The 25,083-nt window shown below is 44.5% G+C and overlaps 1 protein-coding gene across 1 annotated transcript in view; it reads right to left on the bottom strand.

The window, feature by feature from the left end:
* The window catches only part of LOC147110537 (WW domain-binding protein 2-like), a 42,969-nt gene extending 19,463 nt beyond the window's left edge, over positions 1-23,506 (bottom strand). Inside the window, exons 1-6 of the mRNA XM_086002239.1 lie at positions 23,448-23,506; positions 17,136-17,244; positions 16,901-17,039; positions 15,327-15,419; positions 12,570-12,719; positions 4,180-4,290 (exon numbers count right to left, since the gene is read on the bottom strand). Of these exons, the coding sequence (XP_085858365.1) occupies positions 4,180-4,290; positions 12,570-12,719; positions 15,327-15,419; positions 16,901-17,039; positions 17,136-17,244; positions 23,448-23,506 (661 nt within the window). The remainder of the gene's footprint in view (positions 1-4,179; positions 4,291-12,569; positions 12,720-15,326; positions 15,420-16,900; positions 17,040-17,135; positions 17,245-23,447) is intronic.
* Positions 23,507-25,083: the final 1,577 nt, after the last annotated feature.

Raw genomic sequence — 25,083 nt, 5'->3', positions numbered from 1 at the left:
GAATTTATTAAAGACAGTGATTGATGAACTACCCACTTCCCAGACATGAGAGGAATTTTGTGCCAAAAGAACGTTGTTCTAACTCACTGCCAGGCGCTGATTTAATTGGATACGTTGCTTGGAGTCAGTTGTGGTTCAGTGGTGGCACTCTCACCTCTGAGTCAGGAGTTTCTGCATTCAAGTCCCACTACAGAGATTTGAGCACATAATCCACACTGACGCTCCAGTGCTGCACTGAGGAGTGCTGCACTGTTGGAGGTGCCATCTTTTGGATGAGACATTAAACCAAAGCCCGGTCTGTCCTCACAGGTGGATGTAAAATATCCCATGGCACTATTCAAATAAGAGCAGTGTAGTTTTCCTGGTGTCTTGGCTAATATTTATCTCTCAATTACCAACGCAAAAAACGATTACCCGGTCATTATCACATTGCTGTTTATGGGAGCTTGCTGTGCGCAAATTGTCTGCTGTATTTCCTACATTACAACAGTGACTGCACTTCAAAAGTACTTCATTGACTGTAAACACCTGTAGGGTAGGCTAACTTAACATGGCTGGCCCTAATTTTGATACATTTGCCAATTTCATGAACCCAAGTAGAAAACTGATACCAATATTTTGATATTGGTCAGTATAAAAATATCATAATTTCTTTAGTATCTTCACAAGTGAAATATATACATCCCGACCAAAACTGCTGGTGGTGTCTAAGGGGGAAAACAATTAAGGCAACTCTGAGGAAGAAGAAGGAAGCTGTTCTGCTGACTCCTCTATTGTAGTTGGGTATAGTGTTAATTGAAAGATAGCAAGTGGTGATTAAAATAAATGTTGCATTAATGCCAGTGATAGCATACCATATTGAACGGTAAATGTGCAAATATACTACCACATTGTGCAGTTGAGCACAGACTGGATGTAATGGAATGCTGCCTCTAGACTGTCCCAGCAGAATTCCAGGAAAACTGTCGTGCATAACCATGATTTCCCATGGCATCCATGATTATTTCCATTTCTGGGTTCATCGTTGACATTTTTATGCTACGGATCCAGTATATTTACTCAAAATTACTCCATTTGCTATCCTTATCACCTTTCTTGCAGAGGACACTTTCATATTATCAGTCAAAGTTGCTTTTGACCTCCAAACTCTGAAATGAAGCAGTGTCCTAGTCCATTGCACCACCATCCTTTTCTCGTAGGTGCACATTATAATGTAAAGTTAGAATAATATAAGGGACCATAATACATTTGTACATTCATGACCTCAGGACTCCCCAAAGCGCTTTACATCCAATTAAGTACTTTTGAAGTGCAGTCACTGTTGCAATGTACCATTGGGTACGGTAGCATAGTGGTTATGTTACTGGATTAGTATTCTAGAGGCCTGGACGAATAATCCGGGGACGTGAGTTAAAATCCCACCATGGCAGTTTGTTACTTCAAATTCAGTTAATTAAATAATTTAGAATTAAAAAGCTAGTATCATTAATGGCGAGCATGAAGCTAACGGATTGTCATTAAAACCTATCTGGTTCACTAATGCCCTTTAGGGAAGGAAATCTGCCGGTCTGGCCTATACGTGACTCCAGACCCACAGCAATATGATTGACTCTTAACTGTCCTCTGAAATGGCCTAGCAAGCTACTCAGTTGTATCAAACCGCTACAAAAAATTACAATAAGAATAAAACCAGACAGACCACCCGGTATCGACCTAGGCACTGGATTCGGACACGACAAAGGCACACCCAGCCCAGTCGACCCTGCAAAGTCTTACTCACCAACATCTGGGGCCTTGCGCCAAAATTGGGAGAGCTGTCCCACAGACTAGTCAAGCCTGACATAATCAAACCTAGCAGCCAACATCCCAACAGCAGGACAGACCCACCAGAGGTGTTGGCACATTGGTGTACAGTTGCCCTGGGCATCTTCAACATTAACTCTGGATCCCATGAACTTTCATAGCATCAGGTCAGACATGGGCAAGGAAATCACCTGCTGATTACCACCTACCACCCTTCCTCAGCTGATGAATCAGTACTCCTCCACCTGGAAGAAGCACTGAGGGTAGCAAGGGCACAGAATATACTTTAATGTCCCTCACCAAGAGTGACTCAATAGCACCACTACTGACTGAGCTGGCCGAGTCCTGAAGGACATAACTGACAGACTGGGCTTGCGGCAGGTGGTGAGTGAACCAACATGAGGGAAAACCTACTTAACCTCGTTCTCACCAAACTACCTGTCGCAGATGCAAAAAATAGCCTCTTTCAGAAAGTTTCTGACTTGTAATTTTAAAACGTTAACATTTCTGTTAGCAGAAGACTAACAAAATCATCAACTAGCCATGCCTCTAGCCAAGCTGTTTCAGTATAGCTACAACACTGGCATCCACCTGATGAAGTGGAAAATTGCTCAGGTATATCCTGTCCACAAAAAGCAGGAGAACTCCAATCCAGCCAATTACCGCCCCATTAGCCTACTCTCAATCATCAGCAAAGTGATGGAAGGTGCTGTCGATAGTGCTATCAAGTGGTACTTATTCACCAGTAACCTGTTCACTGGTTTTCAGTTTGAGTTCCGCCAGGACCACTTGATCCAGACCTCATTACAGCCTTGGTCCAAACATGGACAAAAGAGCTGAATTCCAGAGGTGAGGTGAGAGTCACTGCCCTTGACATCAAGCTAGCATTTGACCGGGTGTGGCACCAAGGAGCCCTAGTAAAATTGAAGTCAATGAGAATCAGGGGGAAAACTCTCCATTGGCTGGAGTCATACCTAGCACAAAGGAAGATGGTTGTGTTTGTTGGAGGCCAATCATCTCAACCCCAGGACATCGCTGCAGGAATTCCTCAGGGCTGTGTCCTGGGCCCAACCATCTTCAGCTGTCTCAACAATGACCTTCCCTCCATCATAAGGTGGGGATGTTCGCTGATGATTGCACAGTGTTCAGTTCCATTTGTAATTCCTCAAATAATGAAGCATTCCGTGCCCGCATGCTGCAAGACCTGGACAACATCCAGGCTTGGGCAGATAAGTGGCAAGTAACATTCATGCCACACAAGTGCCAGGCAATGACTATCTTCAACAAGAGAGAATCTAACCACCTCCCCTTGACATTCAACGGCATTACCATCATCAAATTCTCCACTGTCAACATCCTGGGGGGTCACCATTGACCAGAAACTTAAACTGGACCAGCCACATAAATACTGTAGCTACAAGAGCAGGACAGAAGCTGGGTATTCTGCGGTGAGTGACTCACCTCCTGACTCCCCAAAGCCTTTACACCATCTACAAGGCATAAGTCAGGAGTGCGATACTCTCCACTTGCCTGGATGAGTGCAGCTCCAACAACACTAAAGAAGCTCAACACTAATCAAGACAAAGCAGTCGGCTTGATTGGCACACCATCCACCACCTTAAACATCCATTCCCTGCACCACTGGCGCACCGTGACTGTAGTGTGTACCATCTACAAGATGCACTGCTGCAACTCACCAAGGCTTCTTCGACAGCACCTCCCAAACCCGCGACCTCTACCACCTAGAAGGACAAGGGCAGCAGGCACATGGGAACACCACCACCTCCAAGTTCCCCTTCAAACCACACACCATCCTGATTTGGAAATATATCGCCGTTCCTTTACTGTCGCTGGGCCAAAATCCAGGCACTCCCTCCCTAACAGCACTGTGGGTGTACATTCAACACATGGACTGCAGGGGTTCTCGAGGGCAATTAGGAATGGGCAATAAATGCTGGCATTGCCAGCGACGCCCACATCCCGTGAATGAATTAATAAAATAAAATGCAGCAGCCAATTTGCATACAGCAAGGTTCCACAGACAGCAACGTGATAATGAGCAGATTATTTGTTTTAGTGATGATGGTTCAGGGATAAATATTGGCCAGGACACCGAGGAGAACTCCCCTGCTCTTCTTTGAATATTGCCATGGGATATTTTACATACACCTGAGAGGGCAGATGTAACGTCTCATCCGCAGCAATACAAGAATACATTTTTTCTAACTTTTAAATCCGGTTCCATCTTTTGTTTTGCCCTAAATACTACTGCATCCTGAAAGGGTCATTTGGCAAGTTGTTTTTGTGAGAGCAGTGACCATATCCTGAAGCCCAGCCTGTGCCCATCATAAAACAATACCTGAGGAGTTTTCTTACCTGGTGTTCCAGCTGCTGCGAAATTAGGAGTGGGTTGCGTGGAGCCAAAGTACAGTGGAGGTGGAAGACCAGAATGAGCATACGTAGGAGGAGCTGGTACATAGTAACCACCTGGGGGAAACAATGATTTCAATTGACATAAATCTTTGAAGGTGGCAGGATGGGTAAACAAAGCAGTTAATAAAGCATATGGGGATCCTGGGCTTTATAAATAGAGGCACAGAATACAAAAGCCAGGAAGTTAAGCTAAACCAATATAACACACTAGTTCGGCTTTAGCTACAGCATTGTGTCCAATTCTGGTCACCACACTTTAGGAAGGGCGTGAAAGCTTTGGAAAGGGTACAGAAGAGATTTACTAGAATGGTTCCAGGGATGAGGGATTACAGTTACTTGGATAGACTGGAGAAGCTGGCGTGTTGTCCTTTGAATAGTGAAGGCTAAGAGGAGATTTGATAGAAGTGTTTAAAATCATGAAGGGTTTAGATAGAGTAACCAGAGGGCACAGATTTAAGGTGATTGGCAAAAGCAGAGATGACATGAGGAAAAACATAGGCCTAGAAATTCGGAGCTTTAGCGCCACGGCCATAATCGGGCGAAAAAATGGCGGCCGCCGCTCTTCCACCAGCTGGCGGCTGGTCCTGCAGCGCCCACCATTTTTGGATGGCTGGCAGTGCTGCCAATATCAGCGACCGCTAAAATCATGGCAATGATGCAGATCGGGACATCAGTGAGTGTGCAACACTCACTTGAAGCCTGATCTGCGAGTTTGGAGTTGGCCGTTGTTGCCTTAAGTACGACGAGCTGAGCAAGCGTTGACAACAGGAAGGAGGCGCCAGCAGCAGTATTTAAAGGGATTATCAGCAACTACTTGCACCTGACATGTTTGTTCAGTTTGACTGGCTCTGTGCAACTTTCTGCTACTACAGCAGTTTTATAAACATCTTGCAAGGTTCTAAGGTAACAGTGTTGTTGCAAGTGGAGAACGCCTTCATTATTATTTAAAGGCTTCTGCTCACAACACTTGCTCACAGACATGGCGCTCTACTGGCAGTCCCCTTCACGCTCGAGTATCTTAGGGAGGGGGAGCGGAGGCAGCGAAGAAGACGAGAAGGTAGGCGCAGAGGGAGGAGGAGGAGGGCAAGGAGGGCTCGCAACAGGAGGTCTTACCCACCTAGGATATTCCGAGAGTGCTTCTCTTGTATCCATTTAAGCAAGGAGCAATGTATTAGGGGGCCACACTTCACCAAGGAGCTGGTCACAGAACTCTGCCACCTCCTGCAACCAGACCTGCAGCCTGAGAGCAGGGTGAACACGGCTCTCCCAGTGGCAGTCAAGGTCACCGTGGCCCTCAATTTCTTTGCCAGCGGATCCTTCCAGTCTACAGCAGGAGACATAGCTAACATCTCACAGTTCGCCGTCCATCACTGCCTCTGGGAGGAAACTGAGGCTCTTTACACCAGGAGAAAGGACTACGCTGTCTTCTCTCTGAGCAGAGAGAAGAAGGATGAGCGCGCATGTGGACTTGCCAGAATAGCGGGCTTCCCCATGGTGCAGGCTGCCATTTACTGCACCAATGTGGGTTTGCGGGCGCCGTATAACAATCCTGAGATCTTCTGTAACCGCAAAGGCTTGCATACCACTCGGTCGCATACCACTCACTTAATGTGCAGTTGGTATGCGACCACGCCTAGCGCTTCCTGATGGTCAGTGCCTGCTATCCTGGCAGCAGCCATGGTGCCTTCATCCTGCGTTAGTCCGGTGTGCCAGGAATCTTCCAGCCACCACAGAAAACTCAAGGGTGGCTGCTCGAAGACAAGGGCTAACTGCTCTGCACCTGGCACATGACTCCCCCTCGCAAGCCCAACACTCGTGCCCAGCACTCATATAATGAGAGCCATGCTGCCACCAGGAACATCATCAAGCAGACCATCAGGCTACTGGAGCAACAGTTCTGCTGCCTTGACCGCTCAGGAGGAGCCCTCCAGTACACGCTGGAGTGGGTGTCCCATTTCGTGGTGAGCTACTGCATGCTGCACAACTTGGCCACCATGAGGGCACAACCCTTGCCAGCAGGGATTGCGGGACCACCTCAGAAGGAGGATGAGGGAGAGGAGGATGATGATGAGGAGGAGGAGGAGCAAGAGGAAGAGGACGAGAAGGAAGGCAGCCAATCCCTCTTCCGGTCGGGCTGTCTGTGAATGCCTCATCAGGCTCTGATTTCAATGAATGAAACCCCAGATCCACGTTGCTCACCACATCCCCATCATACCATCCCTCTGTCACAGAATATTACAACGCCCTCCTGGGTACAAAGCTGAAATGAGAGACACCACAAAAGATTCCAAACAAAATTAATAAATTTATCAAAAATCAATTCACACATATTTACAGTAATGATATGAACTAATCACACTTGCGCAATCCCTTAGTGCCTGTTGTTCGGGTGCCCTTTCCTGTCCTAGTGCTCCTACGAAGCGCTCCCTCAGTGGCTGCAGCACGGCTGGTGGAAGGCTGCTGAGTTTCCACGGGGAAGACTTCAGATGGCCTTGCAGGGCGACCTCGAGCAGCTCTGGCCCCAGAAGGCCCGACTGTACACTGCACCACCTCGGCATGGGCAGCAGCAGTCTGGGTTGGCTGGCTGACAGGCAGCGGCAAGGGCAGATGGTGGGATATGGCATTTGCTGACGCCTTCACTCACCTTGACCTGCCGTGTGAGGTCATTAAACTTCTTTTGGCACTGGATAGCTGACCTTGGCACCACAGTGCTGGCTGTGGCATGGGCGGCTATCACCTGCCAGAGCCTTTGCGAGGTGTGTGGCGAGGCCTTCCTTCCAGTGTGTGGGAAGTGGACAGCCCGCCTCTTCTCCATGGCCACAATCAGTGCCTCCAGAACCGGGTCGGAAAATCTCTGGGCTCTTTCCCTTTGTGGACGCTCAGCCATGGCTTTGCAGTACCTTCTTCTTCTTCTTCTTCTTCTTTTTCTTCTTCTTCTTCTTCCAGCTACAGTTCTGGATGGCTTGACAATGAGGTGATGTAGCATCAATGCACCTACTCTTTAAGTACTGAATAAGGCCTGTGCCACACATGGCTGGGAATTAGACTGGACTCGATATTGGTCCACCTGTTGAGCATTAAGCCAATGAGCAGCAGTTTTAGCGCTGAAATCAAAACTATCATCATGTTAATGAGAACTGAGCATGAATTTTGCGTGCTACCTGGACCATTTTGAGGTGGCGCAACTTAACATCGTTGGGCCTTAACACTGCCCGTTTCGTGGCCATATCCAATTTCTAGGCCAATTTCTAGGCCTTAGGATTTGGCATGTGCTGCCTTATGGGGTGGCGGACACAGATTCAGTAGTAGCTTTCAAAAGGGAATTAGATAAATACTTGAAGGAGAAAAAATTGCAGGAATATGGGAAAAGAGTGGGAGAGTGGGACTAAGTGGATTGCTCTTTGAAAGAGCCGGCGCAGATACGATGGGCCTGTGCTGTGCTATTTTGTGATTCTATGGCCGGAATTTTCTGTACCTGGGCGGGTCGGGTGTGGGCGGTCGTCATGGCGGGTCGCGACCCCGTTCTTCATTCCATCCCGCGCTTCAGAGCGACTTTCTGTTAATGGCGTTACCTGGCCCTATTAAATGGTGTGTGTCTGATGACGTCATCGATGACACGTCTTCAGCCGGAATATTTAAAAGAGCCATGGCCTCATTGCATTTGAAGGTTCATCTAGGATTGTGCAGTCACTGCACTGCACCATTGGAGTGTTGCAAAGAGTGGCAAACATGACTGCATAGAAACAGAGGGCTGCACCCAGGTTCTCAGATGACTCCCTCCATATGCTGGTGGAGAGAGTGAGAGCACGCAGGGAGGTCCTCTTCCCTTCTGATGGGCGGAAGAGTCCTCCCCAGCAGACCAAAGGAGCCAGACTCCAAATAGCAGAGGAGGTCAACAGCATTAATGTTGTCAAGAGGACCTAAGTGCAGTGCTAGAAACGCTTCAATGATCTCGTTAGATCAGGAAAGGTGAGTCCAAAGCCACACTCAACTTCATCCTGCTGTGCCTCTCATCACATCCCCATCACTCTGCTTTCCCAACCCTACTCTTGCACATCCTTATTCACACGAACATACCTTGCACGTCCACCCATCCCTCTCTCTCTATCTTCATTATCACATCTCCATCTGATTAACCACCCCTCACACACACCCTCATCCTAATGCAATCATACCAATAAACAACACACAAGGACCCACCTGGCTTTGCCACACCACTCCATCATAGTCACCCTCCAAAGATGTACTCTCCCACAGGCCCATCAAGAGCCCCCCAACTGTCCAGGAGGAAGAGCAAGATGACTCCTCAGAGGAGCATCCAGCCTCTGAGGGTGCAGCATCACCAGACATAAGCGCACCCAGCACCAGTGCAGATACGCACACCTCAGTGGGTGCCATGCAAGATAGAGTAGTGTTGTCACCTGGTGTCTCACAACTCACAAGTGAGCAAGAGCAGGTGGTGGAGACAGGGACAGCAGTGGAGACTCCTCGTCGGAGGGCGCAGGACACTCCCAGCTCTGCTCAGCTGCATGCAGACACTGAACCTCGGGGGCCATCCAGAAAGAGGACGATTCTGGAGGTGCAGCAAGAAGTGCAGGAGACTGTGACAGGTTTTGCAACTGCGATGTCTGCAAATGTGCAGAGAATGGAGGAGTCCATTTCCAACATGAGCACCACTGTGTCGCAGGCGATGGCGACTGTAGGCTCTTCCATGGAAAGGATGGCCAATTGCATGGAGCAGCTAATGCACCACTCACAGGAGCATATGGTCTCTATGGAGAATAGATGGCAGAGGCTCAGAGACCTCCTCTCTAGGAGGGATGTCAGCATAGACATGGATCCTCATGGCTCCACTTCTGTGCAGCAAGGTGCTCTCCAGCTCCTTGTTCGCAGGGACGTGAGGGTGGCCCATGAGAGGGATGATGGTGAGAGGTGACATGGAAGTAGGGGCTCCTCTCAAAGGCTTACACTTTTGTCCCGTTGCCCCACCCCCTCAGTCAGAGACCCAGATGGGTCCTCAGATCGCGATGTCCGAGTCTTCCCCTGCACAGTCGCAGGAGGAGCAGACTTTGGTGGGGCCATCACAGGCTCCAAAACCCAGAGGACATCTGCCAAAAGTGTCTAGGCAGTAGGGAAGTGAGTAGGCTGCCGCTACCTCTGCTGAAGCCACAGGGGTAGCACACATAAGTGAAAGATGAAACACAAGTAGATGCACAACGTTAGCCACTTGGGTGTTTTAATAAATGTTTCTGTAAAGTTTCCATTACTGTGATGTCACAGATAAATATATTTATTTTTCCCGCTATCCACATTATGGAAAAATGTGTGTGTCACTTTGGAAGTGGCTTAGTGAGTTGGAGTGAATGGTGAGACATAACGTTACCTCCAGCAATGGTGGTCAGTCTGAAAGGAATGGTTTGGTTATTGTAGGGATCCTTTATGGTGTTGCTGTGGGGTAGTGCACACCTGGCGCAGCATATGGCAGTCATATGGGCATAATGCCTGGAGTTAAGTAAATCTGGCCATGATGAGCCCATCCCTGGCCTTCCGGGCAGCAATGTGCTCGGGTGCTGGTGGGATCTGGACCATAGGTTCCTCCTGCTCCTCCTCCTCCTCATCTTCCAGCTGATGCTCCTCCTCCTCCTCCTCTGAAGAGGCTGTGCACTCAGAGCCTTGCTCCTCATGCAGCGTTAATCCTCGTTGCTGCGTTATGTTGTGCAGGGCGCAGCAGACCACGATGATTTTGGAGACCCTGGCTGGTGCATAATGAAGGGCTCCTCCAGATCTGTCAAGGCATCTGAAGCGCATTTTCAACATGCTTATTGGCTGTTCTATGACATCTGGTGGAAATGTGGCTTTCATTATAGCTCTCCTCTGCCTCAGTGCTTGGCCTCCTCAAGGGTGTCATGAGCTACTTCTTCAGTGGATAGCCCTTGTCTCCATGCAGCCAGCCGGAATGTCTGCTTGGAGGAGCGAAGAGCTGAGAAAGGGTGGATGAAATAGTCATGGTAGCTGCCAGGGAAATTGGCGCACACATGCATGATGATCTTCCTATGGTTGCAGACGATCTGCACGTTGAGGGAGTGGAAGTCTTGCGGTTGACAAAGACTCCTGGGTGATGACGGGGTGCCCTGATGGCCACATGTGTGCAGTCGATGATGCCCTGCACCTGTGAGAAGCCAGCCAGAGCAAAGGGCAGGGCTTCATCCGTGGCACAGTTGATATAATTGGCTGACTTGTCAAAGAGGATATCGGTGACCCGTGTGATGCATCTGTGGACTGCCGACTGCAAGATGCCGCAAATGTCTGCTGCAGATCTCTGGAAGGAGCCTGAGGTGAAGAAGTGGAGGGTGCTGGTGACTTTGACAGCCACTGATAAGGCGTGTCCACTCACTCCTCTGGGCTGCAGGTCTTGCTCCAGCAATGTGCAATTGTCTGCAACAACCTGGCGCGATAGCCTGAGCCTCCTTTGGCACTGCTGCTCAGTCATGTTGAGGAAGCTCATCCTCTGTCTGTATACCCTGTGTTGGGGGTATCGCCTCCGGCGCGGTGCAGCCTTGCGCTGATGCCCTCTGTCCTGTGCAAAATCGGATGGTTGAGGAGAAGGTTGGTGGTGTTGTTGTTGGTGCTGCTGGTGTGCCTGGTGCTGCTGGTGTTGGAGCTCATCATGAGACAGTATAAACAGCACCCATGCTTAAGTAATAGATGGCAGGTCAAGTAGAGATGGCAGAAGCAATTTGTCACTGGCGTGATAGGTTCTACCAATGAGGTGACAGTGGATCCCAACTTTGCTGGAAACATTTGCAACCTCTAGAAAGCTAAATCTGTTGCTGACAATGCAGTCAGCAACAGCATCTGCCTTAGAAAAGTGACCAGCTGTTAGGTGGGAGTATTTAATGTGCTTTTCATGCTGTGCACTAACGAGGTGCATCAATGGTCACTCAACTTTCGCCTCAGGTTCACAGACGTGGTTCCCGAGCTGTGTGATTCCCGTGCTCATCCAGGGAAATTTGAAAGGTAGGGTTAAAAAGGCGCTTAAGGGTCTGACAAGTACCTCATAATGATTTAAATGACCTCGTCCGCCTCTGTCGTTCGGGTCACTGCCGCACCGGCAAACGCGCCTGAGGGAAAGACGCGTGGGGGCGGGATGACAGTGGGTTCCTGACCCGCTCCAAGGTATTTCAAATTTCCCTCCCCACCCACCTCCAATCACGCCAGAAAATTCCGGCCTATGATTCTATAAGCAACAGTGGACATAGTGGCCCTGATATTCTACAGGTCCTCTCCTGGTCTCCCGTTGTCGGGGCCTGACAGAAATCAACCTAAGGCCTGAGCGAGGACGCCACCGTCACGTGCTCTTCCAAGCCCCACAAGGAAACCATGGGCCTTCCCTACCCTGGGCTTCATTCCCCCTACTGCAAACCCCAACTGACCCCACCCCACCTCCACCTTGACCACTGACCTCAGTGCCGGGGGCCGTTCCCCATGGTCCCCAGCGGCAGCCTCCTGCCACCCGATAGGAAATCGGCCATTTAATGAGGCCCGGCCATTAAAATTGGCAGGGTCAGTCACTTGCAAGCCCGTATTCCTGCCCGGTAGTTAAAATCAACCCCAAGATATTATTTCCTACTTTTGTTATTTATTTACTTTATTAGAGTTGTGCATTTGGTGGTGTTATTCCCGCTCCCATCTATCTCAGGCCTTTTTGTGTTCTACCTTGGCTAACTTATTTCCAGGATTGCCACGGTTTTAACTGGGCGGGGGCCTGTAACATTTACACCCTTCTTTTTGAAGTTAGTGCCTGTGGCTTAATAAACATTGACCAGTCTTGTGCCTCAAAGGAGATGGCAAATGCTCTGTTAACTGCAAACAGAGCACCCCTGTTATTTTTTAACTGTGTATAATTTTAAATGGCTCTACATCGACAGGGTCTCCTTGGTTCCAATTATTCTCTGTAGGTTGGCGTGGATGTGTTGTTTATAGCTGGCAATTACGGGCGGGCGCTGTGTGTATTTGTTTTTTTTTCTGTACTCTATGCAGGAACTTATTATTAGCAAATAAGGAGCCTGAAGTGAGAAGGGAGACCTGCAAAATGGGAATATTTTTTGAAAAATTAAACACACAAACTGTACAGTAGTTAGTAAAAACATTGTGGAATTGCATTTTATAGGTATCGTACTTGTAGAGTTATGTTTTGTGGGAATAGTACTTGCAGAGTTACTTTTAAAGGCTTGTAATGCATCCTTTTCTGAAGAAGACTGAGAAACAACAATTTAAATGCTATTATTCTACACTCTGATAATGGAAAGATATGCTAAAAAGATTAATACTACCTGCTGGAGGTGGTGGTCCAGGAACATAAGCAAATTGTCTATTCTGTTGTACCGTTGCAGCAGAAGGCCTATAATCATTTCTGCCACTTGGTACACCAACTGTTTCATAGGCATACACCACAGGACTGAAAGCTGATGGACTTCTAGATGCTGAAAGAAAAAGTTAAAATTGTAATCAGCAGGAGGCTTACTTCATACTATAAAATACCCTGTAATACAACTTGTAGCTAATCATGCGGTCTCCTCTACATTGAGGAGACCAAACACAGATTGGGTGACTGCTTTACGGAACACCTCCATTCAGTCCGTAAGGGTGACCCCGAGCTTCCGGTCGCCTCTCACTTTAATTCTCCGCTTCACTCCCACTCTGATCTCTCTGTCCTCGGCCTCTTACACTGTTCCAATGAAGCTCGCGTAAGCTCAAGGAACAGCACCTCATCTTTCGATTAGGCACTTCTGGACTCAACATTGATTTCAACAATTTCATACTATAACCCCTGCCACCATTTTTCAAGCTGTATGATTCTGCCATCCCCATTTGCAACATTTAATCTTTCTTGCCTCCTACCCTAGCACAGACTGTTCCTTCAGATCCTCCCCTCTCCCCTCTCCTCCCCCACCTCCCTGCCTCTGCACCTGCTTAAAATCTGTTACATAGAAACATAGAAGATAGGAGGAGTAGGCCATTCAGCCCCTCGAGCCTGCTCCGCCATTTAATGAGATCATGGCTGATCATCCAAATTCAATACCCTGTCCCTGCTTTCTCCCCATATCCCTTGATCCTTTTAGCCTTAAGAAATATATCTAACTCCTTCTTGAATATATTTAATGAATTGGCCTCAACTGCCTTATGTGGTAGAGAATTCCACAGGTTCACGACTGGGTGAAGAAATTCCTCCTCATCTCTGTCCTAAATGGCTTACCCCTTATCTTTAGACTGTGACCCCTGGTTCTGGACTCCCCCACCATCAGTTACATCTCTAGCCTTTTCCAGTTCTGAAGAAGGGTCCCAGACCTGAAACGTTAACTCTTTCTCTCTCCATGGATGCTGCCTGGCCTGCTGAGTGCTTCCAGCATTTTCTGTTGTTATTTCTCAAGTTACTTGTTGTCCTATGAGATTCATGTTTTTTTTTTAGAACATAAGAAATATGAGCAGGAGTAGGCCATTTGGCCCTTCAAGCTTGCTCTGCTATTCAATAAGGTCATGGCTGATCTTCTACCTCAACTCCACCTTCCCGCACCATCCCCATATCCCTTGCTTCCCTCTATTGATCTCTGTCTTGAATATATACTCAACGACTGAGCCTCCACAGCTCTACAGTCATGGGAGAGCCTGGGTGCAGCCGTGCACCTCTGTGCAGTTTTTGCAGCACTCAATGCTGTAGAACACTGACAACACAACTGTCAAAGTAAATTTGGACATGGCCCCTTGAAGGAAACAGGTTGATGACGTGTCATCAAATGACGTCATCAGACCCGCTTCCTTTTAATTGGCTGGGAACCTCCCTGGGCGGGGCTTAACAAACCCAATCATCGTAAAATCACTTCAACAGAGCGGGCTGGAGCAGGCAGCAGGCTGAGACTCTGGACCCGCCTCAGTAGGCAAAATCGTGGCCATGAGTTCACAGTCCCACCACGGCAGTTGGAGAATTTAAATTCAGTTAATTAAATAAATCTGGACTAAAAAGCTGATATCAGTAATGGTGATCATGAAGCGACCGGATTGTCGTAAAAACCCATCTGGTTCACTAATGTCCTTTAGGGAAGGAAACCTGTTGTCCTTACCGGATCCAACCTATATGTAACTCCAGAGATGTGGTTGACTCTTAACTGCCCTCTGAAATGGCCAAGCAAGCCACTTATTCAAGGCGGCGGCTCAGCACCACCTTCTCGAGGACAATTAGGGATGGGCAATAAATGCTGGCCTTGCTGGCGATGCCCACATCCCATGAATAAATAATTTTTAAAAAGTGTTTATGTGGGGAGAACATAGTTAAAACTAAAGGACTGAATACAAGGATAGTTATCCTTATATTTATTTATTTAGCCATAATTCTCTTCATTGGTCCTTTTCGCTGGTGCAGATTTCCACCACCCCCTATATTATTTTGAAACTTTTTAAAAGCTCTGACTTTTCTCCACAAGTCCCCTGTTCCTACATAATGGCCACGCTCTCCCAAGCTCTCCCATGACTCCCTCCATATGCTTATGGAGGGAGTCACAGCACGCGGGGAGGTTCTCTTCCCTTCCAATGGGCATAAGAGACCTCCCCAGGAGATCAACGCAGCCTGGTTGCACATTGCGCAGGAGGTCACAAGCAGGGATGTCGTCAGGAGGACCAGGCTGCAGTGGCGCAAACCTTTCAATGATCTCAGCAGATCACAAAACATTACTGCAAAGCCACACTCAACCTCATCCTGCTGTGCCACTCATCACATCCCCATCACTCTGCCTTCCCTACCCTACTCCTGCACACCCTTACTCACACCAACATAATGGCCAAGCTATGCAGTATGAAGCTGCTGTGTAGGAGTGGGGGCCATTATAGAAAAGGTGCAATGTTTAAAGGAGCGGCGGTTACACGGAACATGAATGGCGCAGTCATAACCAACAATGTCAAAATTGCAACTCAACAAAAGAGGTAATTCAGCCACAAATAACTGTGGATCTTGAGATTTGTGTAATTTCACCACTGTCGGAAACAACACTTTCCATGTAGTACCCTTAAGGGTTCTCATTAACTTTACCATTGCCTACCGTGAGAGGCTACATATACCATTGACTTTCCAAAGTCAATTGCTCCTCCAGAATAGAACGTCAATTTGAAAGTTGCTGTTCCTTGCCAGCCACCTGGTTAGAAGACAGAGTTGTGAAAAATACAAATGGTTTGTCATGTACACATTCCTTTCAAATAAGTAAATCGCTGGTGGTTGTTCCTACTCTGAGGTGATAACATGTCCAGACCTTGGTGCTCTGCTTAGTCTGTTGCATTAAAAAAAAATCAGGTAGTGAAATAACAGAAATGTTCCGGAAGCTCAGCAGCCTGTGCCTGACAACACCCTGTCCTGGGGTAACCCATGGCCCATTCTCTGCAAGCCATTGCAGGCCTCCTACATATTACGTGTAAAAATTTACCAGTACAAAGTACTTTTTTTTGACTATGGGTAATACAGCAAAAATATAATTTTGTTTTTGGTTGAGCTTTACAAATGTAAGAGGTAGTTTAAAAAAAAATAATTGACATACCATGATGACGGGCTAAGGTTTATAGTGCAGGGCACCACCAAAGTTCAAAAGATTGAAAAAGAAGGCAAACAAGAAGCATGATTTTAAAGCAGAAGGAAGGAAAGATTGACAACGCCAAAGAATCATGATTTACAGTAGGACACTGCAAAATTTCAATATAGTGAGGGCGTAGGAGATGGAAGAACAGATAGGGTGTCACATTTACAGCTTAGGACCAACAAGAAGGAAACATTCCGAGGATCATAGTAGCATTGATAAAATAGGAGACATATAAAGTTATGACAGGAGCGAGAGAAAAGTTGGAGGTTTAAGATGAAAGAGGGAACACTTACACAAGCATTCTTCTTGTGTCCTGTCCTAGAGTAAGAGGGAGGTGCTGGAAGAGCCTCCCTGAGTTTGGGAACACCATTCAAGACTTGGGCAAACATGGGCTTTATGGAGAGTTTAAGGGGTTGGGGGGGGGGGAGGGGGTGGGGGAAGAAATAAATGTTTGGTACAAAAGAGGAAACCAAGATTTTTGAAGGAAGAATAAAAGGTTATTTTTCTCTAGGAGTGCTAGCAACTTTATTATCACAATAAAGAAGGATTCACAGCATTTACAAGACAGTAATTTAAGATGAATTTAAGATTGGTTTATGCTATATTACAGGATATTCCGCAAGAGACAAATATGAGACATTGGATAAGAATTCTTCAGTGTGGTATTGTAAATTGCAGGTGTACAAAAAATGTGATTCTGGTGCTTGAATTTATTAAAATTGTGATGTTTTACTGATACTTCTGAGTTTGCCTATCTTTTGAACCTGGATGTAACTTGGTTCTGCTCCTGGAGGATCACTGTATTACAGATGGATGTATGGGTAAATACACAATAACTTGCAATTACCCAAGTACTAAAGGATTGATATGGAAGTTATTGAACTTAACCCTATGCTAAAGTTTCTCCTTATCTGGTGATAATATCCCTTCAAATGTTGATCAAGCACAATTTCACAAAAAAGTTAATGGCTTCCTGGATCACAAAGAATGATCTAATTGTACATCAAACATTTTAACATTGTTATTTCAAGTGCTTTGTCACTTACCTGAAGGCTGAGGATGAACTTTGCCCTTGATGTAATTGGCAGTGAAGATGCCCTGTTCAACAGAGCATCCTTCCATGAGATGAAATGGCATCGAGAAAGATTTCAGTGGTTTGGACTGAGTCCTCGGTATGAATATCACCTGATGAATAAAGCATCCATTTTGAGAGTATGCAACTTCAAATAAATCAATTTCATTGGTTGATTTGGGTCAAAAAACGTGATTAAAAATACCCACCCTCTGTTGTGTAAGGAAAACTTTTCCTTTGTTCTTGCCTTTAAAGGCATCGGGGGCTCTGTTCATATCATGGAATGTCAAGAGGACATTGTCGAAACTCAACAGTATGCTGGTAATGATTAAGGCATTTGGTTACATTAAAATGCTATATTATAATGCATGTTTAAACAGCTTCAATACTATTATGTTAGATGTTTAAAGATAAAAGTATTAATAACCAAAAGAAAATAAGCACATTCTTACAGATCACTATGCACATGAATCTAAATAAAACTCCATGTAAATAGCTCTATTTTGGTTATGCTTTTCAGAATGATACTCAGACTTCAACAGAATGATACCCGGACTTCAAGGGCTAAGTTATGAGGAGAGATTACACAAATTAGGGTTGTATTCCCTAGAATTTAGAAGGTTAAGGGGTGATCTGATCAAAGTTTTCAAGGTTTTAAGGGGAATAGATAGGGTAGATAGAAAGAAACTATTTCCCCTGGTTGGGGAGGCTAGGACTAGGGGGCATGGTCTAAAAATTAGAGCCAGACCTTTCAGTAGTGAAGTTATGAAACACTTCTACACACAAAGTGTGGTAGAAGTTTGGAACTCTCTTCTGCAAACGACAATTGTTGCTAGATCAATTGTTAATTTTAAATCGGCGATTGATAACTTTCTGTTAACCAAAGGTATTAAGGGATATGGGCCAAAGGCGGGTATATAGGATTAGGTCGCAGATCAGCCATGATCTCATTGAATGGCGGAGCAAGCTTGAGGGGCTGAATGGCCTACTCCTGTTCCTAATATTCACCATGGGTCTTGTTTATCAATTAAAAATGTCAACATCACTAAAACAGATTACCTAGTCATTATCTCATTGCTGGTTGTGGGACCTTGCTTGTGTACAAATTGGCTGCTGCATTTCCTACATTGCAACAGTGACTAAACTTCAAAAGGCTGTAAAGTGCTTTGGGATGTCCTGAGGTTATGAAAGGTGCTACATAGATGCAAGTCTGTCTATCTGTCTATAAAGTCGAGATAGTTATACACTGCACCTATGTGATTTGTGGAGACATGAAGTAACTTTTGTGTCACTGTATCTTCTGTTTGCTGGATGTAGGTCACTGGTTGATGACATTTCCCGAATAATTAAACCGCAAAACATATTAAAGTAAATCTTAACCCAATACCATACTTTCTAGATTCTGACAAATTGATGATCCTCTTATTAAACCCACTGTTGAAACAAATTCTTGAAGCTGCTACTTGTATTTTATTGCAACAACATTATTCCATTATATGCTTTAGAGAACAAGGTTGAGTTTTAACTCAATTTGATCACAATAAAAATAGGATACTGCCGACTAAGTCTTTGGGAATGTATTTGTTCTTACTGACTTCTTGCAACAGTGGAGCTAGAAAGAGGAATGTTTCAAACTTGTGAAGTCCAATCTTAATTCCATGTATACGTATAGATTTACTGTTAATGAAGTTACACTGGTAAGGAACTAGTATAGCTTTTTCTGTAATTGTGTACACAACGGAGGATTGCACCATTCCTTATCCCTGCCAACGCAACTTCATTTTTAAATTACATTTCTTTGAAGCAAACTGGGATATTTCTCTACATTAAAAGCTCTATATGAATACAAATTGTTGTTGTTGACAGAAACGTGTTCCTCAGTTTGATTTTTTTTTTGCTTAATTCTAAAACTTATGTTTTTCCAATCAATTCAGTTCCATTGGTAAGAAAATCACTTTCAAATAGATCCAACTTCCTTGGCAGAAGGTACATTCATGCTCAAAAGCCTTGTACTTTAGTGGAATTGTTTCTGTAAGGGTCAAATGAATCCTGGTTTCCCCTCTATTTTGCTCGGTATCCAAAAGGAGTGTCTCTCTCAACATTTAATTTAGGAAAAGTTAGGGACTTATTTGGTCTAGGCTAATGCTCATCCTCCATGGAATACTTACTTTCAGGGAATTGGGTCGTTTTTACTGCGTTAAATCTGCTATATAAATGTATGTTATTGTTGTAGTTATATGACAACAAGGAATAAGGACCAGAGGCTTAGTGCATTGGAAAGGGGAATATCAATGAAATTATATTATCTGTTATTTTATTTTTTCTTAATGGATTAAATGGCAGGAATTTGTCAAGAGCTGTTGTTGTGATAACTAGGATTATGTATATCACAGATCCACAATCCTTGAACTCTTGGGTTTAAATCTGGTATCTATTACCAGTTTTAAAAAAACCCACAGAAAATAGTTGTGCATATGGACCAGATTCAGTTCCAATCCAACCCCATCCTTGGTGTGCGCCATCTGCAGGGATCATTACATAGCCATCAGGAGTGGAAACCTGAACCAATTCTTTTGGATGTGTTCAGTGACAAATGGATTGACAATAGTGGTTTCTAATCCTAACAATAATCACGAACCCCTAACCTTAACCCCCTAATATTAATACCCTAACCCCAAACCCAATCCCTAAGCCCGACCCTTAACCACTAACCCCTAACCCTAATCAGTAACACCAACCCCTGGTCCGAACCCTAACCCCTAAACCCTAAATTGGTGGTGTCAATCACTTGATGCATGGCCAGCTGTGGTGGCAATAGTCATTGTGACGTTGTTGATGGTGCAGGTCAGTTGTGTTGTCAATAGCCACTCCGTTTTTTCACTCCTCCCTAACCTAATAGTGCTGAAACCAATTGTGGCACCCTTACTGCTGACTCAATTATGATTAGCTAACTCTGCACAACCGAAGATCAAACCTGGGACCTTCATAGTCTGTGTAGCTCAGCTGCTTACTGAAAAGCTCACTGAGCTATCAGGGGGACCCTTCTAATAGGAGTTGCAGATAATTAACTGTACAATTCATTTACAATGACTAACAGGTACAGTGCTTCAACGCAGATGGCAGAGTACATAATGCATTGTCATTTGGAGAGTAAATAAGGCTTTGATAGTCATTTATTCTTCCAGGGATAAGCTTGACTGAGCTGAACCCATATAATTATCTCTTCTCAAGCTCATTTTGATTCGCTAGTTTGGGGAAAATGGCAGCTTAATAGAGAACTTAATCATTATTGCGCCCGTTGTGATAGAAGGTTCTGAGATCATCACTGATGCAAAACAAAACAATTACTGAAACCATAGTGATAGAGCTCTGACATCATCTGTTTAGATATATCCTGGTGATGTCATTATTGGTATGCAAAGTGTGGACGTTGAGAGTGACTGAGATGAACAGTGGTTAAGTGACTTCATTAGAGTCAGTTACCTTTATCTGGTACTGATTAAAGATTTTCCGAAGAGCTGACATTTTGTTTTCATTAAAGGGGTACATAGTATGTTGAAAAAGCAACTAATTACAATGTGGTCCTTTTAAGTACCATCTAGGGACTTTGGGTGATTTTTGAGAGTGAGATTGCACGAAGTTGCTTGACGGCTGTTTTAGTTTCAGCTTGCAGTGACACCTCAGTCGAAGGTTAGATCCTTGCTCTGTTCCTTAATATGTTGTCCAGCTTATTTTTTTTAAAGTTCATCAAAGCAGTCAGTGATTGGGGTGTTTGTGATGCTGAGGTCCAGCCAATACATTGGATAAATTGTTATGTGATAGTAGAGCACTGGTTGGATTTGGTCCTGAAAGTGACCCGAATGGGACATGTTTAAATAATTTTTTCACATCATAGCCAAATTCAGATTTGAATGTTATATGTCTCTTTTTGTAAAAAATATATAGTGGTATATATGAACAGGACAACGTTTCCATTAAAACAATTAGTAATTTGTAGTTCTATTTGTTGATCTTTGGAGTCGGAGGACAAGTTAGGGTCCCTGGGAAGTGTGATGTTTTTGTGTTCTCTGGCATTCTGGGCTTTGGTTTCATGAATATGACAAACATTAGGGCCTCTAAACAGAAGTTGAAAGCTGTAAGAGTGTGTCTGCTCATTTCTAATAAGTGACCTTATGCCCAGTGTGAGATCTGTTCATCCCGAGAGTGAATGATCGCATGTCCATTGTGATATGATGTTTGATGCCGGTTGAAACTTATCAGTGCATCATAGCAATGAGTCATAAACACAAATCTGACCACATGGCTGGGCATTTCACTCCACGTCTTCGGCAGAAAGTACCCAAAATCAATAACTAAACTTTTGAATGAAAAGCACCCCTAAAAAATAGGCTAACAGAATAGGCGTTCACACTTTGAGCAGGTCAGATGAGATCCTGCCCCAGGAAATGCAGCTGTGAAGATATTCCTATGATTACAACAGTCCCTTTTAGTGGAGTTTCATTGGTTGAAGTAGAAGTTTGAATGAGGAGCAGGTTAGTAAGAATGGAAGAATGAAATGATGCTGAAGGTTGCCTTGAGGTGGAGATGATGGTGGGCCTTCTCTTAGAACTGCAGAAGTCCTTGTGGTGATGGTGCTGCCACAGTTATATTCAGTCGGGTGGATAGGAGCATTATGAATATATTTTTGCATACCAGATCGGTCAGTTAGCAGTGTTAAAAATTGAAATGACCAATCCAAATCAGATAAAAATAAATGTCACAACTGAGGTAACAAGTCATGCAACTCTTACTGAGGTAATGATTTTAATCTTTCAGTCTTTTACTGGGTTATTTGGTGCCAGGTATATATTGTATCCACTTAGGTACCTAATATGCTGTTATTTCTCAGTATTTTCATGATATAAATGGCATACTCACTCAATCTAGATGTATAATTTGAGATATATTTTACATAACCAGTGACTTGATCATTCTAGTACACTTCTGTGTTGCTTGTGTTACAGGATTGTGTATTATAAGATTGGCAGGGTACCTACTATTGTAAAAAAGAAAATCAGGTACTTTGTATAAAGTCAAAGTAAAGGATAACATGCAAAGTTCTATCTGGTTAGTCTGCTATTGTGACTTGATCGCGTGGGGAACCTAGTACCTGTATAACCTGGGAAATGACTAAAGGGAGTGGAAAGGGCAGGGCCAGACAAAGGCAATGAGAGATTAAAAGCAGAAGGATTTTTGGGGGTAATCATTAATTGATCTTTTGAGGGTCGCGGTGTCATTTCTCTATCAAACCTCATAAAATATTTAATCTGTAGTTGTTTATTGAAGGAATACTGTGATCACTAAAGGAATATCCAATTCTAATGTTCCACAATAGCCTTATTCTTAAAATACAGCCATCATCATAACTATAAATGGTACTAATGTTAAAACAAAATTAGTTATAGGGGAAGAGGTATCACAGACAATACGGAAATATTCACAGACAATACTATTCCTTTAATGTTCCATAGGTTTATGTCTGTGATTCCTCACAAGATCAGTTCATGATGCTCTATTGGTGTGCAGAGGAAGGTGTGAAGGTACCAAATAGAGGCCAGAATATTCAATACAGGGTAGGATAATCAGAAACTTAGCCATCCCTGGCAGCTATCAGCCACCTCAGTAGTAAAGCTCCAGCATGGCATTCAGAGATCGAGAAGCTAATCAGTTGCCTGGCTGAGAAAGAGCCACAGGGTTCTTGTAGTGAAAGATGGGAATGGCTGTTTTTCACTGTGATTAACAACCAGCTCGTGGAATTGCATTCTCAGCTCTTGCACATTTGAAAGCTGCATATTCCCACAATTTTATTGTGAAGAAGAAAATGGACATTATCCATTTTATTTGCTGGGAAGGACATCTTTTCACAAGAGCAAGAGAGAAATAACAAATGAAAAGAAAAGGGGGAGCGAGAATGTTGGGTTCTGCAATATCCTGTACTTGTCCTCAAATTTACTGAAAAGCAATTTAATCGAAGTTAAAGGAAAGTACAGCCGGACAAATTAAATGTTAAAAAGTTCTTCGAGTTCTCAAAAAAAGGTTTTTTCTTTCATGACTTCGCAAAAAGAGACCAATAACTACCTAATCATATTATTGCTCCTTTGGGGGTGCAAGGGCAAGCTAATTCTGACGATTAGGAATTTAAGTGAAAAGGAAAGGCTAAGGAAGTTGGTCTGATTTTCTGTCTAATAAAGGTCCAGTACTTTATAGCATTTCCTTATATTACTCCCACTTATTACACAAGGCAAATAATTTTATTACATTTTCTCTAGAAACTTGGGATAAGTTGTAACTCTTATCCTTGATACCATTTGCATTCCATGCATCTTTTTAAATTAGATTCCTCTGTTTCAAATACACATTAATATTAATACAAGCTGCATTACTCTATCAAGAGTGAAGGATTTGATTTACTGCACATTAGCACATTCGTGGATATTAATAATTTCTTTTTCAACAGCTCTGTCAAAAAATGTTGTCTCTACCTTTCTGGGCCTTCCAGAATTGGCACTCCATTCTGTGACTGAACTGCACTCAGTGCCATTCTCTGTTTCTCTTTAAACTCCTCACATGTTTACCTATGTGCACGTATCTTTCTCTTTTCTGCCTCTTTCTTTCCCTTTCTCCTTTGTTCCCTTTCTCTCCCGTCCTCTTTCCACCTCTTTTTCTTTAACTATCTCTCTCTCTCCCCTTTCTCCGCTCTTTTTTCTCTCTCTCGCCCCTGCTTTTTCTTTATCTCCTCTCACTCGCTTTCTCCTCCTCTTTCCTCTCTCCTTTTCTACCCCTCTCTCTGTCTCCCTCTCTCTCTTCTTTTTCTCTCCCTCGCTCCCCATTTAACATACCAGTATGTCACAATCAACTACAAACTGATATGTCACCAGCCACGGGTTTAAAATGCAAGGTTTAAAAAGGCAAAGGTGATTTCAAAGCGTTCAAAGTAAAATAAAAGTGCCAAATTTAGATTTATCCCTCATAGGGAACGGTAGCATAGTGGTAATGTTACTGAACTAGTAATCTCAGAGATGGAAGTTCAAATCCCACCATGACAGCTGGGGAAGTTAAATTCAGTTAATTAAATAAATCTGGAACAATAAAAGTTGTATCAGTAATGGTGACCATGAAACAATCAGATTGTTGTAAAAACCCATCTGGTGTCCTTTAGAGAAGGAAATCTGCTGTCCTTACCTGGTCTGGCATATATGTGACTCTTAACTGCCCTCTGAAACATAGGAGTAGGCCCTTGAGCCTGCTTTACCATTTAATGAGATCATGGCCGATCATCCAAATTCAGTACCCTGTCCCTGCTTTATCCCTTTAGCCTTAAGAAATATATACAACTCCTTCTTGAATATATTTAATGAATTGGCCTCTACTGCCTTCTGTGGTAGAGAATTCCACAGGTTCACCACTCTCTGGGCGAAGAAATTCCTTCTCATCTCTGTCCTAAATGGCTTACCCCTTATCTTTAGACTGTGACCCTTGGTTCTGGACTCCCCCGCCATCGGGAACATCCTTCCTGCATCTAGTCTGTCTAGTCCTGTTAGAATGTTATAAGTTTCAATGAGATCCCCTCTCATTCTTCTAAACTCCAGTGAGTATAAGCCCAATCGACCCAATCTCTCCTCATACGTCATTCCTGCCATCCCAGGTATCAGTCTGGTGAATCTTCGCTGCACTCCCTCCATGGCAAGAACATCCTTCCTCAGATAAGGCGACCAAAACTGCACACAATACTCAAGATGTGGTCTCACCAAGGCCCTGTACAACTGCAGCAAGACATTCTTGTTCCTGTACTCGAATCCTCTCGCTAAGAAGGCCAACATACCATTTGCCTTCTTAACCGCCTGCTGCACCTGCATGCTTATCTTCAACGACTGGTGCACAAGGACACCCAGGTCTCGTTGCACTTCCCCTTCTCCCAATCTATTGCCATTCAGATAATAATCTGCCTTCCTGTTTTTGCCACCAAAGTGGATAACCTCGCATTTATCCACATTATACTGCATCTGCCATGCATCTGCCCAATCACCCAACCTGTCCAATCATACTGGAGTTTCTCGGCATCTTCCTCACAGCACACATGCCCACCCAGCTTTGTGTCGTCTGCAAACTTGGAAATAT

The sequence above is a fragment of the Somniosus microcephalus genome, chromosome 11 (assembly GCF_052327205.1).
Source record: "Somniosus microcephalus isolate GS21.2 chromosome 11, FLI_Smic_1.0, whole genome shotgun sequence".
NCBI classification, from domain to species: domain Eukaryota; kingdom Metazoa; phylum Chordata; class Chondrichthyes; order Squaliformes; family Somniosidae; genus Somniosus; species Somniosus microcephalus.
This window is presented reverse-complemented; position numbering and strand designations above follow the sequence as displayed.